The 13389-nt window shown below is 39.8% G+C and overlaps 1 protein-coding gene across 2 annotated transcripts in view; it reads right to left on the bottom strand.

The window, feature by feature from the left end:
• GRIA3 (glutamate ionotropic receptor AMPA type subunit 3) overlaps nt 1–13389 on the bottom strand; it is a 333308-nt gene that overhangs the window by 93788 nt on the left and 226131 nt on the right. For both annotated transcript variants that reach the window (XM_030934742.1, XM_030934741.1), the window contains exons 6-7: nt 8481–8642; nt 4790–4957 (exon numbers count right to left, since the gene is read on the bottom strand). In XM_030934742.1, coding sequence (XP_030790602.1) covers nt 4790–4957; nt 8481–8642 — 330 coding nt within the window. The remainder of the gene's footprint in view (nt 1–4789; nt 4958–8480; nt 8643–13389) is intronic.

Raw genomic sequence — 13389 nt, 5'->3', positions numbered from 1 at the left:
TGTCTCTTTTGATCTTTGATGGTTTAAAGTCTGTTTTATCAGAGACTAGGATTGCAACCCCTGCTTTTTTTTGTTCTCCATTTCCTTGGTAGATCTTCCTCCATCCCTTTATTTTGAGCCTATGTATATCTCTGCATGTGAGATGGGTCTCCTGAATACAGCAGACTGATGGGTCTTGACTCTTTATCCAGTTTGCCAGTCTGTGTCTTTTAATTGGAGCATTTAGTCCATTTACATTTAAGGTTAATATTGTTATGTGTGAACTTGATCCTGCCATTATGATATTAAGTGGTTATTTTGCTCGTTAGTTGATGCAGTTTCTTCCTAGCCTCGATGGTCTTTACATTTTGGCGTGTTTTTGCAATGGCTGGTACCGGTTGTTCCTTTCCATGTTTAGGGCTTCCTTCAGGGTCTCTTGTAAGGCAGGCCTGGTGGTGACAAAATCTCTAAGCATTTGCTTATCTGTAAAGGATTTTATTTCTCCTTCACTTATGAAACTTTGTTTGGCTGGATATGAAATTCTGGGTTGAAAATTCTTTTCTTTAAGAACGTTGAATATTGGCCCCCACTCTCTTCTGGCTTGTAGAGTTTCTGCCGAGAGATCTGCTGTTAGTCTGATGGGCTTCCCTTTGTGGGTAACCCGACCTTTCTCTCTGGCTGCCCTTAAGATTTTTTCCTTCATTTCAACTTTGGTGAATCTGGCAATTATGTGTCTTGGAGTTGCTCTTCTGGAGGAGTATCTTTGTGGCGTTCTCTGTATTTCCTGAATTTGAATGTTGGCCTGCCCTACTAGGTTGGGGAAGTTCTCCTGGATGATATCCTGAAGAGTGTTTTCCAACTTGGTTCCATTTTCCCCCTCACTTTCAGGCACCCCAATCAGACGTAGATTTGGTCTTTTTACATAATCCCATACTTCTTGCAGGCTTTGTTCATTTCTTTTTCTTCTTTTTTCTTTTGGTTTCTCGTCTCGCTTCATTTCGTTCATTTGATCCTCAATCGCTGATACTCTTTCTTCCAGTTGATCGAGTCGGTTACTGAAGCTTGTGCATTTGTCACGTATTTCTCGTGTCATGGTTTTCATCTCTGTCATTTCGTTTATGACCTTCTCTGCATTAATTAGTCTAGCTGTCAATTCTTCCACTCTTTTTTCAAGATTTTTAGTTTCTTTGCGCTGGGTACGTAATTCCTCCTTTAGCTCTGAGAAGTTTGATGGACTGAAGCCTTCTTCTCTCATTTCGTCAAAGTCATTCTCTGACCAGCTTCGATCCGTTGCTGGCGATGGGCTGCGCTCCTTTGCAGGGGGAGATGCGCTCTTATTTTTTGAATTTCCAGCTTTTCTGCCCTGCTTTTTCCCCATCTTTGTGGTTTTATCTCTCTCTGGTCTTTGATGATGGTGACGTACTGATGGGATTTTGGTATAGGTGTCCTTTCTGTTTGATAGTTTTCCTTCTGACAGTCAGGACCCTCAGCTATAGGTCTGTTGGAGATTGCTTGAGGTCCACTCCAGACCCTGTTTGCCTGGGTATCAGCAGCAGAGCTTGCAGAAGATAGAATATTGCTGAACAGCGAGTGTACCTGTCTGATTCTTACTTTGGAAGCTTCCTCTCAGGGGTGTACTCCACCCTGTGAGGTGTGGGGTGTCAGACTGCCCCTAGTGGGGGATGTCTTCCAGTGAGGCTACTCAGGGGTCAGTGACCCACTTGAGCAGGCAGTCTGTCCGTTCTCAGATCTCATCCTCCGTGTTGGGAGATCCACTGCTCTCTTCAAAGCTGTCAGACAGAGTCGGTCGCATCTGCTCAGGCCTCTCCTGCTTCCCCTCTTGTTTTTTTAGCTGAGCCCTGCCCCCAGAGGTGGTGTCTATAGAGACAGGCAGGTTTCCTTGAGCTGCTGTGAGCTCCACCCAGTTCGAGCTTCCCAGAGGCTTTGTTTACCTACTTAAGCCTCAGCAATGGCGGGCGCCCCTCCCCCCGCCTCGCTGCTGCCTCGGGGTTAGATCACCACAGACTGCTGTGTTAACAATGAGGGAGGCTCCGTGGGCGTAGGACCCTCCCGGCCAGGTGAGGGATATATTCTTCTGGTGTGCCCGTTTGCTTAAAGCGCGGTATTGGGGTGGGAGTTACCCTATTTTCCAGGTGTTGTGTGTCTCAGTTCCCCTGGCTAGGAAAAGGGATTCCCTTCCCCCTTGCGCTTTCCGGGTGAGGCGATGCCTCGCCCTGCTTCAGCTCTCGCTGGTCAGGCTGCAGCAGCTGACCAGCACCGATTGTCCGGCACTCCCTAGTGAGATGACCCCAGTACCTCAGTTGAAAATGCAGAAATCACGGGTCTTCTGTGTCGCTCGCGCTGGGAGTTGGAGACTGGAGCTGTTCCTATTCGGCCATCTTGCTCCGCCCCCCCCCCCCCCCCCCCCGAGAAATCTATTTTTAAGGACGTGGTCCAGTATTGAATGTTAGTGACAGTTTCCCAGCATTCCATCTGGGATCGCTTCTTTAATTCATAGCATCCTGTGCAAGACTTAGACATAATATTTTTATAATTATGTATTTCTGGCTTTCCTACTGGATTAGGAGCATCTCGAGATGAGAGACATTTTTTCTGCCTCTGTTCTCAGCAACTAATATTGTGCCTGGGATAGAGCAGATCCTTAATAAATGTTGATTGAACAAGTCTCAGTGACTTAGAATCTGTGACAGATATGTCAGTAGACTGTGCTGAGGCTGATCTTTGCATTATTTCCGGATTGTGAGGAGAATGATTACCCAATTTGCAAGTGGCTTTAAGATACTTTAAAGCATTTGTTTACATATTAACAATTTATATGTGAGCACTCCTCATCTTATTTCATGCTTGCATACTAATATGGAGCCTGATACATAGTCATGGATGCTCAATAAATATTTACTGAATGAATGTTGTGCTTATTTATTCATTAAAACAGGCCCCTTAGGAGCCTCTGCCAGGCAATGATTTTGTTTGCCAGATTTCTTTTGAAGGAAGAGAATAATTTATTGAGAAACAACTATGTGCTAGTCACAATGAAGAATGTTTTACATTATGCAATCTCAATTTTAATTAACTGAAATAAAATGGGATTTCTTTTAATGTAGTAAAACATTTAGTACTTCAGAGTAGCCTCCCTTGCAGTCCCTGTGAGTAGAGCAGTTTTACTGAGGCACTGTCTACTTTTGGAAAAAACTGATGCCTTCCAGCCTCTCTGGAGCAATAGGGATTGGCCTATGGAAAGAGGTAATGTATTGTTTTGGTTGAGTATCTGGTCATTAGGGCCTGGGGAGGAAGGTTACCTGGCTTACAACTTGAGCTTTATCAGTGAGTTAGACATGTAGAAACTTTTCTGGGCGGTAGTATGATCAATCTATTTTTTTTTCCTAGCCCAATTGGTATCTTATCCTTCATTAGCCAGTTTTCTATTTGGGAAGGTAGTTATTTGTGTCATAAACAGGGAGTCAATTGGAGATGCTGGCTCTTGCCCCTTGAGGTTTTGTTGAGAAAACTCCTTTTGATTCACTCTGAGGGAGTTTTATATTTCACTCATCATTATGTTTCACCTGACAATACAAATCTTGTAACTGCTATGAAGGTTGAATTTAATTAACTTCTCTTCAAAATTGTACAGTGCTACCTCCATAAAACTACACTTAGGGCATTTGTTAAAGAACTGACATAATGACATAAAAATCTGCATGATGGGAGAATGAGTCATATCTCTTTCTTGGAGAGAGACACAAGGGCTACTAACCCCTTTTGATTGAATGCTTCCAACTTGGCAAATTTAAGGCATCAATAACAGAGCCAGCTACACAAAATGATGTATGCTATGAGGCCGTTACAAGTTCTTCCTTGCTGGGTTACACACAGAATTATCTTATCTTTGCCCATCTCTTTGTTGATTTGGATGTCCCAAACATCAGGATCATTAAATAAGTAGAAATAAGAGATTCTTGTACTCTTGAAAGCTCATTTTAATACATGCAGGCACATGTGGCATAAAGCAAAATATTCAGAACAGAGCTCTTGCTTGGAAAACTGCAATGAATGGGTGATGCTACTTCTAGTATAAATAATGAAATCTGTTCAAAGGACATTGCTTGAAGCCTTAAATGATCTCCTACCCAGCAAATACTAAAAACAAGTAACCTATTTGACTGTCTATCCATTGATTCCTTTTATTTTTCTTTAGGCTTTTTCTTTGCAGCATTGGGCAAAAGCTTCTTAAGTAGGCCTAGAAATGTATCATGTTCCTGCATTTCATCCTGTAGAATAGCATGAGTGTTCTTTTTGACAACAGAAATACCATCACACTGGCTAAGTTCCATAGCCTGTCTAGGCTAATCATTTGTCTGATGAGCCAGAAGATGCTGTCCTTTGTAATGTCTATCTTGAAGTTAGGAGCATCTTCTAAAATATCCTAATCTCCCTAAGGAATGTCATATGTTTGAAAGGTTTGAATTTTTTGAAGCTATTTACATATTTAATCTATAACTTTTGAGAGTACTAAGTTTCATTTACTAGCCACAGTATAGAGCATAACCAAAAATTCATTTGCCCTAAATTTATCTCTTTTTTTTCAAGCTTCAAGAAATGACCTCCAATTTTTAGATTTCTAGATTTGGATGATTTATAGAAATGGCTATACTTATCCTCTTAGCATACTCTGATATTCTACATAATCTGGTCCTATTCCTTTTAGTATGTCTTCTCTCAAGATTAAGGTCTCATCTTTTTAATGTCTTTATAAGTTTCTTCCACCCCAATAACCCATTGTGGTCTTTACCATTTTCAGAGCTCTCTCAATATCAATTCCTTGACTCCAGGGCACAGCAGGATTTGCTAAGCAGTCTCCAGCACTTCCTCTCCGGGATACATCCACTCGCTGCCTCCTCAGGTAGCGGAAAGCTTCTGCTATGACCAGTATTGCGTCGTGTGTCAATGCAGATGTATACTGAAATGGATGCATGAAAAACAAGGTATCATGATAAATGATACCCTCAAAATTTGCCTTGTTTCTTATAATTTTCATTCATTTCTACCTATTGTTCTGTGCAGTCACCCACCCCCCCAATTATTTAAGAGATCTCTCTGGGCAAGCCTGAATTTGATTCATTCTACAATGATACGTCTTACCTCATGTGTGCATGTGTTACGATTATTACAATCAGATGGCTCAAGGCAATCTCTCTCTTGCTCTCAATACTGTTTCTTTTTTATACTGAGTGAGCGACTACCAAAAGGCTGGGTCCTTTACAGAGGAAGAAATATGTGTGAAGTTAAAGGATGGCATGTATAGACTGGAGAGGAAACAGCATATCCTAAAGCAAGACTGGGTTACTGCTGTTTGTAATAGAAAATTGAGATCCGGTGTTTACTTAGGGGAAAATGGAAATAGCTAAGTTAGACAGCTTGAAATTAATTTGGAGGAGATCATTAATCACTTCTGTCTGGACCATGTTTCTGGCGAGCCAGGACTTCTGGCCAGCAATAAATCAGTTTTTGTTTCCTGGGGGGTAGCAAAAACCAAAGCTGTTTTTCAATTGTAGAAAATTTCAATTATTATTGAGTTTTTAAATCTGATAATGTTGACAATTCATAGGCAATACTTCATGATGCCACCTCCTGCAGGCAAGAACACTTTCTATTCCTTGGATATAGTGATATGCTCTACTAGGGATGAGGTCAGTCACTTAATACAAGGGATTTCATTATCCGCAATTTGAAATGGTGGATGCTTTTTCATTAAATGAATTAACATAACAAACTATGGTTAGAATAAGCTGGCCCCTGTTTTGCAGGAGTGACAAATACTGATAGAATATAGAATGTTGTTGGCTTTTTAAAAATGTAGCAAAATGTCCCAGGGGGAGTTCTCTCTCTTTAGTACAGTATGTCCGAATACAATTGGGAGTGAGTAGATTATTGCCTCTACAACTATCAATTAGCTTTTCTGACTTTTCTCACGTTACTTCTCTTTTAGAAGCAAATCATCAAGTGTGACTGTAACAGGGGGAATATGTTCTTTCATGAAGAAAAATCTTTGTGTCTGTACATCTTTGCAATACATGAAGCCAACATGGTGATGATTTTCTTTTCAGTTGACTGCATAAATTGTCAGCATATCTTAATGTAGTCCTTTCTAAACCATGCCAAAAGAGCTATTTAATTTTTGCTTTATTCAGTTTCTACTTATCAATGTGTGAGAATACCCCCCAAGCCCTAAAAGAAAACGTTTATAGAGTAAATTATCAGGATTTTTAATCTGTAGGCAACTTTATCTCCTAATCAAAAATATTGTACATCAATTTTTAAAGTGGGCTTTTGGTTTGATTGATATTGTGCAAGGTTCTATAATGACAAATACTAAGCAAAAGTCATGTGAAAGTTGTAACATTTATTTATTCAATTTTTAAAAAGTTATTTAAAGGTTTTTACTTATAAGTATGAACATTTCTTCTCAGTGGGTTCTAGAACTTTACATTATATACACCAAGTGTTATCAATGAAGAGTCCAGAGCTGAGATTGGCTTCCTTCTCTTTTGTATGGCTCTACAACTTCAGCACAGGCATAAACTACTCTTCAGTATCCTTTTCATACTTCCTACCCTCACTCATATTCTCATGCCTAACACAGTGTCTGGCACATTGTAGGTGCCAGACTACTAACCCACTAAAATATTGAATAAATGAATTTCTCTCTTCTACCTATTACCTGGTAAATCTAAAGATCATAAAGCAGTGTGGGTAGGCAGTTTTATGAAAAAATCTAAATTTGAATAAGCTCACCTAAATGTAATGCAATGTGCATTTTAACCATGACTTTATGCTTTTGATATTTTTATCTTGATTTCTATGAAAATGGGCAACTTAGGTAATCTAATTATTTTCAGAAATACTTTAGCAAGCAGGAAAACATTTCCATTCAATATACATATAGGTAACATACACTCTATTGTAGCCTAATTCACTTGGGATTTTTTCCAGTAAATATCAGTTTAATACATTAAAAAATTTTGATTACAAAGGATTCATCATAGGGATTGTGACCATATTTACTGAAGCAAATTAGGACACTTGATCAGACCCTAAAACAGAATGTTTTAAAACAAGACTATCTTGGAAAAATCTGGCAGGCATAATCACTATAACCACAGGGTACCACTTAACTAGTAAGTGGCTCAACTGAACGAAAAAAGTATGTTTAACCCATAACTTTTCTAGAACACACCAATTGCATAAAGTAAGGTTTCACTTGAATTATGTTCTGATGTAACCCATTTAAGGTGGAGCTGCATAGATGGTACAGAATGTATCTCTATATCTTTTTTCTGGTCTGTGTTGCCTACTATTCTCTATTATTATTATTATTATTATTATTATTATTATTATTTTGAGATGGAGTCTTGCTCTGTCGCCCAGGCTGGAGTGCAGTGGCATGATCTTGGCTCACTGCAACCTCTGCTGCATGGGTTCAAGCCATTCTCCTGCCTCCGCCACCCAAGTGTCTGGGATTACAGGTGCATGCTACAATGCCCACCCTGTTATCCCCTATTCTATTCTCGCCAGGGAGGAAGGATGTGAGGATGAGTATCTTAAAACAATGAGGAAGATGTTTTCCCCTTTTCCTTTTTTAGGAAAAGGTCTTGACTCTGTTTTGATCCCCTATTTTGTACCACAGCTATGGTACATACTTTCACTGTATCAGGAAGGAAGAATTTAAAGTCAGTTTCATATTTGAATCAATACACTGAGGGAATGAGTTACTTAAAAAATATATTTGAAGGGTCCTTTGTGTAACATGAATAACTTTCCCCTAATTTATCTGTTTAATTCTTGGTTTTTAAATAATAGAATTTCTAGCCATAGGGGAACGCATATGAAAAATGTGCATTTTTAACCACAACTTTCTGCTTTTAATATTCTTATCTTGATTTTGTGAAAATGAGCAACCTAAGTAATTTAATTATTTTCTAAGATATTTTAGCAGGCAGGAAAACATTTCCATTCAATATACATATAGGCAATGCACATTCTTTATTAGAGCCTAATTCACTTGGGTGTACTGAGATTCATGGAACTTATTAAAACAAAGCAATCACATAAATAATGTAAAATCTAATTTTCTGTTTCAGACTATCAATCTTCCTTACCTATTCCCACTGCCCCCACCCTTCGCCTGGCTCAGGTTCTTGTAATACTATAAATTGTTATGAGCATATTACAAATAAAATTCATTAAAAATTAAGTTAACTTATTTCCAAGCATTGGATTTTAAAAGATCTCATTCTCAACAGCTTCTTTATTCAGGGGTTTAGTTTTTAAATGCAATAGCATCACCTGCAGTTGTTTTGTGGCATCTTTGAATCACTTCTGAGGAAAATCATTTGATCATAAGATGACTGTTAGTGTATAAAGACCATACGGAGATACATTGAAAAGCTGGCCTTAGGTTTTTACATGCCATGGAACATTACCTTTAGTGGTGCATTCTTGGCTTCAGGGAATTCCCTTTCATCCAGCCTCACCCAGCGCTGTATGAACTGCTGAACCATAGGGTTTTCATTGTTGACAATCTGGAAACCTGTAATGTTGGCTCCCCCATGCATGACTCTTTCCAGTAAAATATCAGTAAAACCCTGGAAAGACATTGAAAGGATCATGATTGTGGGAGGTTGTGTATTCTTACTCACCATATCTGTTAGAGTGCTAAAAATAATGTGATCGTTTATTAGCAAGCAAGACAGCCTTGAATATGAAATTAATTGTTAGGACACTATGTCCCTGAAACTGCAGGCATAATGGAGAAAATATGCATTCTTTCATTTTAGTTCCTGTGTCTTTATGTAATGTGGCTGCTGCATGGACAAACATAGTTGCCAGCTTTAAGCAAATATTTTGATTTGTTTCATTTACCTGTATTTTTAGTCTTTTTTCACTGAGTAAAAATACAATGCTTTATGTAATTGGAAAATGTTGAAAAAGTTTGACCCTAGTGGGTGTTATAGCAAACTTTTCTTCAGCCTAACATGATAAACACAGTGGATTGCTTCAGATTCTAGTGATGAGTACTTTAGAAATTTGTGATTTACAGAAATGCCAATGAGTGAAACTGACAGCTTGGTTGGATATGATGGTACAAATCCCAGAGTATGTCTCACATGTATCCATAAATGAATGACTATTTTTTTTTTTTTGAGATAGAGTCTCGCTCTGTTGCCCAGGCTGGAGTGCAGAGTCTCGCTGTGTCGCCCAGGCTGGAGTGCAGTGGTGAGATCTCAGTTCACTGCAACCTCTGCACCACCCCCCAGGTTCAAGAGATTCTCATGCTTCAGCCTCCCAAGTAGCTGGGATTACAGGTGCATGCCACCATGCCCACCCAATTTTTGTATTTTTGGTAGAGACAAGGTTTCACCACGTTGGCCAGACTGGTCTCAAACTCCTGACCTCAAGTGATCTGCCCGCCTCGGCCTCCCAAAGTGCTGGGATTACAGGTATGAGCCACTGCACCAGGGCAATGAATGAATCTTAACAACTACTACATAGTATCCACCATTTTCTTCTAATTTGCTCTGGCTACCATCTGGTGCCTCTGCCACCTAAGCCTTGTGCAGGAGTATCTCCATGTGAGCTCTGCCAGCTCCATTGGGCATTATTATCTTCTGGGACAAGTAGCAGCCCAGGAATTGCTGCTACTTTTGCTGGATAACTATATCCTGCTAATTACTATTAATGTGTTAGGGTTTTCAATGAACTGAAGCCATCATTTGTATTCATAAACAGATGGGTAGAATTCTTCCTCCCTTCCTTACAACCCTCCAAAATTTTAATATAAAAATGATCAAGCATACAGAAAAATTGAAAGAATTATACAGTGAATACCCATATAGTCACACTCAGATTCTACAATTATTTTTTCTACTCATCTATCAAACCATTTCATTTTGGGGTTCATTTCAAAGTAAGTTGGAGACATTAGTATACTTCACCCTAAAAGATTTCAGCATGCAGGTCATTAACTAAAATTCAGTGTTTGTTTACAGTTCTTTTTCTTTCTTCATTTTTTGAGGTAAAATTTAAATCAATAAAATGTACTTGATGAGTTTTGATAAATGCATACACCTTTATTACCCAAGTCCGTATCAATTCTTTAATGTTTCCTCTCTTTTTTTTATAGTCTAAAAAAGGTTTTATTGAAGTGTAATAGTTGTATAGAGAAGTGCACATATCTTTATGTGTATAACTTGGTGAATTTATTCACAAACTAAACATAAACAATATATGTAGAGTCAGCACCTCCATCCATGTTTCTCTTAATTTTATATTTGTTTACTATGGGTAACAAGACAGTCTTAGAAAACATTTTAGTGAAACAGCTTTTTCAGTTATTACTTACAGCCCCTTCCTCTTCCTTTCATAAGTGGGATATGAGTCAATGGAGGCTGGACAAAGAGTCAGATAGTTTACATCACTGAGAATCACTCCATTCTGATAACCACAAAGCATTTTAAAAATTAACATTAATTCGTCATGATGAGTTTTCTCCTAAAGGTTTTCTTCATGAGAGAAAATAAGACACAGTGTTTCTCCCATTTTATTCCCCCTGTAATAAATTCAGCAGAGAGCCTCACTTGTGTAGAAAGTCTAGCAGAGGCTACCACTGGGGCTTAAGCCTAACTCTTACCCAACTCTCCATTCTCACTCCTTAAACTTAAATTCAAATAAAATGCTGAGGATAAAACTCTAATGAAAGGGCCTTCAAGATGGCTGAATAGACGCATCCAGAACTCACCTCCTGTACAAAGAAGAAATAAAATAGTGAGTAGATAATCACACTTTGAGTATATTTCCTAAGAGAGAATGCTGGAATTCAATAGAGAAGTGACAGGAAACATCTGACTTAAGGAATGAGAAAGAAGTAAGGCAGCCTGCTTGGCTGGGATCATCTGGAAGCCTGGAGAAGTGCCCCAGTGTGGGTAAAGGATAAGTGAGAGACCCCTAGCAGTCCATATTCCCAACATGGACTCCTGCATTCTTAGCCCTGGGAGAGCCCTCAACGCACATGGGCTTTGAAGGAGTTGCCTAGAGATTGTATAATGGCATTTCTCTAGAGAGGGAGCTTGGGTGGTTCCTACCTACCCCAGAGTCCCAAGCAGCCACATTAGGGTGCCATTTTGAGAGCCCAGCCCTCACCAGACTACATCCTGACTGGGGGCCCAACAGCCCCTGCATTTCCACATCCTTGGGACCCCATCAATGGGGTCGAATACCTTGAATGCAGGGCTGGGCCTTGTTGGCTGCTGCTGCCAGAGCAAAACACGAGCCATTGGCAGTGACCCTGTCACTCCCAGTAGCAGTGCTGCTACATATTTAAAAGAGCTCTGAGGAAAGGCTCCCCTGCTTATATCAGGGCCAAAGCACATGCTCCTAAGTTACCTGTTTATGGCTGCTACCACTGAAAGCAACCATGCCTTCTCCAGCAGTAGGGCTGCAGCACAGCCACTTCAGCCCCAACCTGAGCATTCTACTGGGAACCTAGGCTTCACTTCACCCCTGCCTACCACAGCCAGCACCCACATGCACCACCAGATGGCCTGGCTCCACTCCCCTAAATTCAGTGCCTGAGTACACTGTCCAGGGGCCTGGAAATTGCTCTGCCCCATTCACCACCACTGGACCTTAGCACTCCTCCTGGGAACCTGAGGACAGGCTGATTTAGCCTGTCTCTACCACCGTGGCTGGGACTCACCTACACGTGCTACCTACAGGCCTCAAGAATGGCTGGCCTAGCCTATTGCAGCCACCATCATCACCAGGACAAACCACTTGGGAGTCAGAGGATTGTGTTGCCTCTGCTACAACCATTGCCCATGCCATGCCCACTTCCTAGGGCTCCAAGGACCCACCCACCCATCTGGCCCACCACTGCCACTGCTGGCATCTGAGCAAGCTGCCTGGAGGCCCAAGAATCAGCCTAACTGGACCCACGAACACTGGTGCCCATGTACACTTCCCTGAGGCCCATGGACAGGTATGCTTGACCTGTTGTTGCTACCACTGGTGCCCAAGAACTGACCCATCTGATGTCTCCAACCCCAGCAAAACTTCACCACAGCCTCCACCACCAACTGCACCCTATACCACCAAGGAAATCACAGATACTATTGATGCTGTTTACAGCCAGATAAATCATCATGGAGACTATATGACTGCACATACTGAGAATCAAAACCAAAGTGTCTTACTCAACCAACACCATAGGTAAATCTTCAGGAAAAAGTCCTCCCCTACAAAAGCAAATTTAAAATATTGGAAGTAACTGTTACACCAAATGTGCAGGTATCAACGCAAGGACACAAAAAATATGAAAACGTTAAAAAAATACAGTGCCTCCAAAGGAACATAATACCTCTCCAGCAATAGATCCCAATAAAAAAGAAATGTATGAAATCCCAGAAAAAATTCAAAATAATGATACTAAAGAAGTTCAGTGAGATACAAGAGAACACAGAAATCAGAACAACAATAAAAATAAATCAGAAAAACAATGCAGAATATGAGTGAGAAATTTACCAAAGAGATACCTAAAATAAAAAGAAAAACATACAGAAATTCTAAAGCTGAATAATTCATTGCATGAAATATAAAATACATTTGAAAGATTCAACACTAGACTAGATCAAGCAGAAGAAAGAATTTTAGAAGTTGAAGACAAGTCATTGAAATAACCCAGTCAGACAAAAATGAAAAAAGATTAAAAAAGGTTAAACAAAGCCTATGACATACAGGACACTGTAAAATGATCCAAAAATGTGAATTTTTAGTGTCCCAGAAAGTGAAGGGAAAATGAAAGTGATAAAAAAACCTATTTAATAAAATAATAGTTGAAAACTTTCCAGATGTAGCAAAAGATTTAGACATACAAATACAGGAAGCTCAGAGATCCCAAAACCTTTAAAAAGGTCTTATCCATGGCACACTGTAGTCAAACTGTCAAAAGTCAAAGATAATTTTAAAAATAGCAAGAGAAAAGCATCTAGTCACTTACTCTGATGGGAGTTCCCATTAGACTGACAGTGAATTTCTCAGCAGAAATGTTATAGGCCTGGAGAGAATGGGCTGATATATTCAAAGTTCTAAAACAACAACAACAACAACCACCACCACCACCACCTTGGCAACCAAAGATACTATACTGAAGAAAGTTGTCCTTCATAAAGAAGGAGAAATAAAGTCTTTCCCAGACAAGCAAAAGCTGAAAGAATTCATAACTACTAGACTAGCCATATAAAAAATGCTTAAGGGAGTCTTACACCTGGAAGAAAAAGGAGAGTATCTACCATAATGAAAATACATGAAAGTATAAAGCCCACTGGTAGAGTAAAC

The sequence above is a fragment of the Rhinopithecus roxellana genome, chromosome 7 (genome assembly GCF_007565055.1).
Source record: "Rhinopithecus roxellana isolate Shanxi Qingling chromosome 7, ASM756505v1, whole genome shotgun sequence".
Lineage (NCBI taxonomy): Eukaryota > Metazoa > Chordata > Mammalia > Primates > Cercopithecidae > Rhinopithecus > Rhinopithecus roxellana.
Note: the sequence above shows the minus strand (reverse complement) of the source record. Positions and strands in the feature narration are given on the sequence as shown.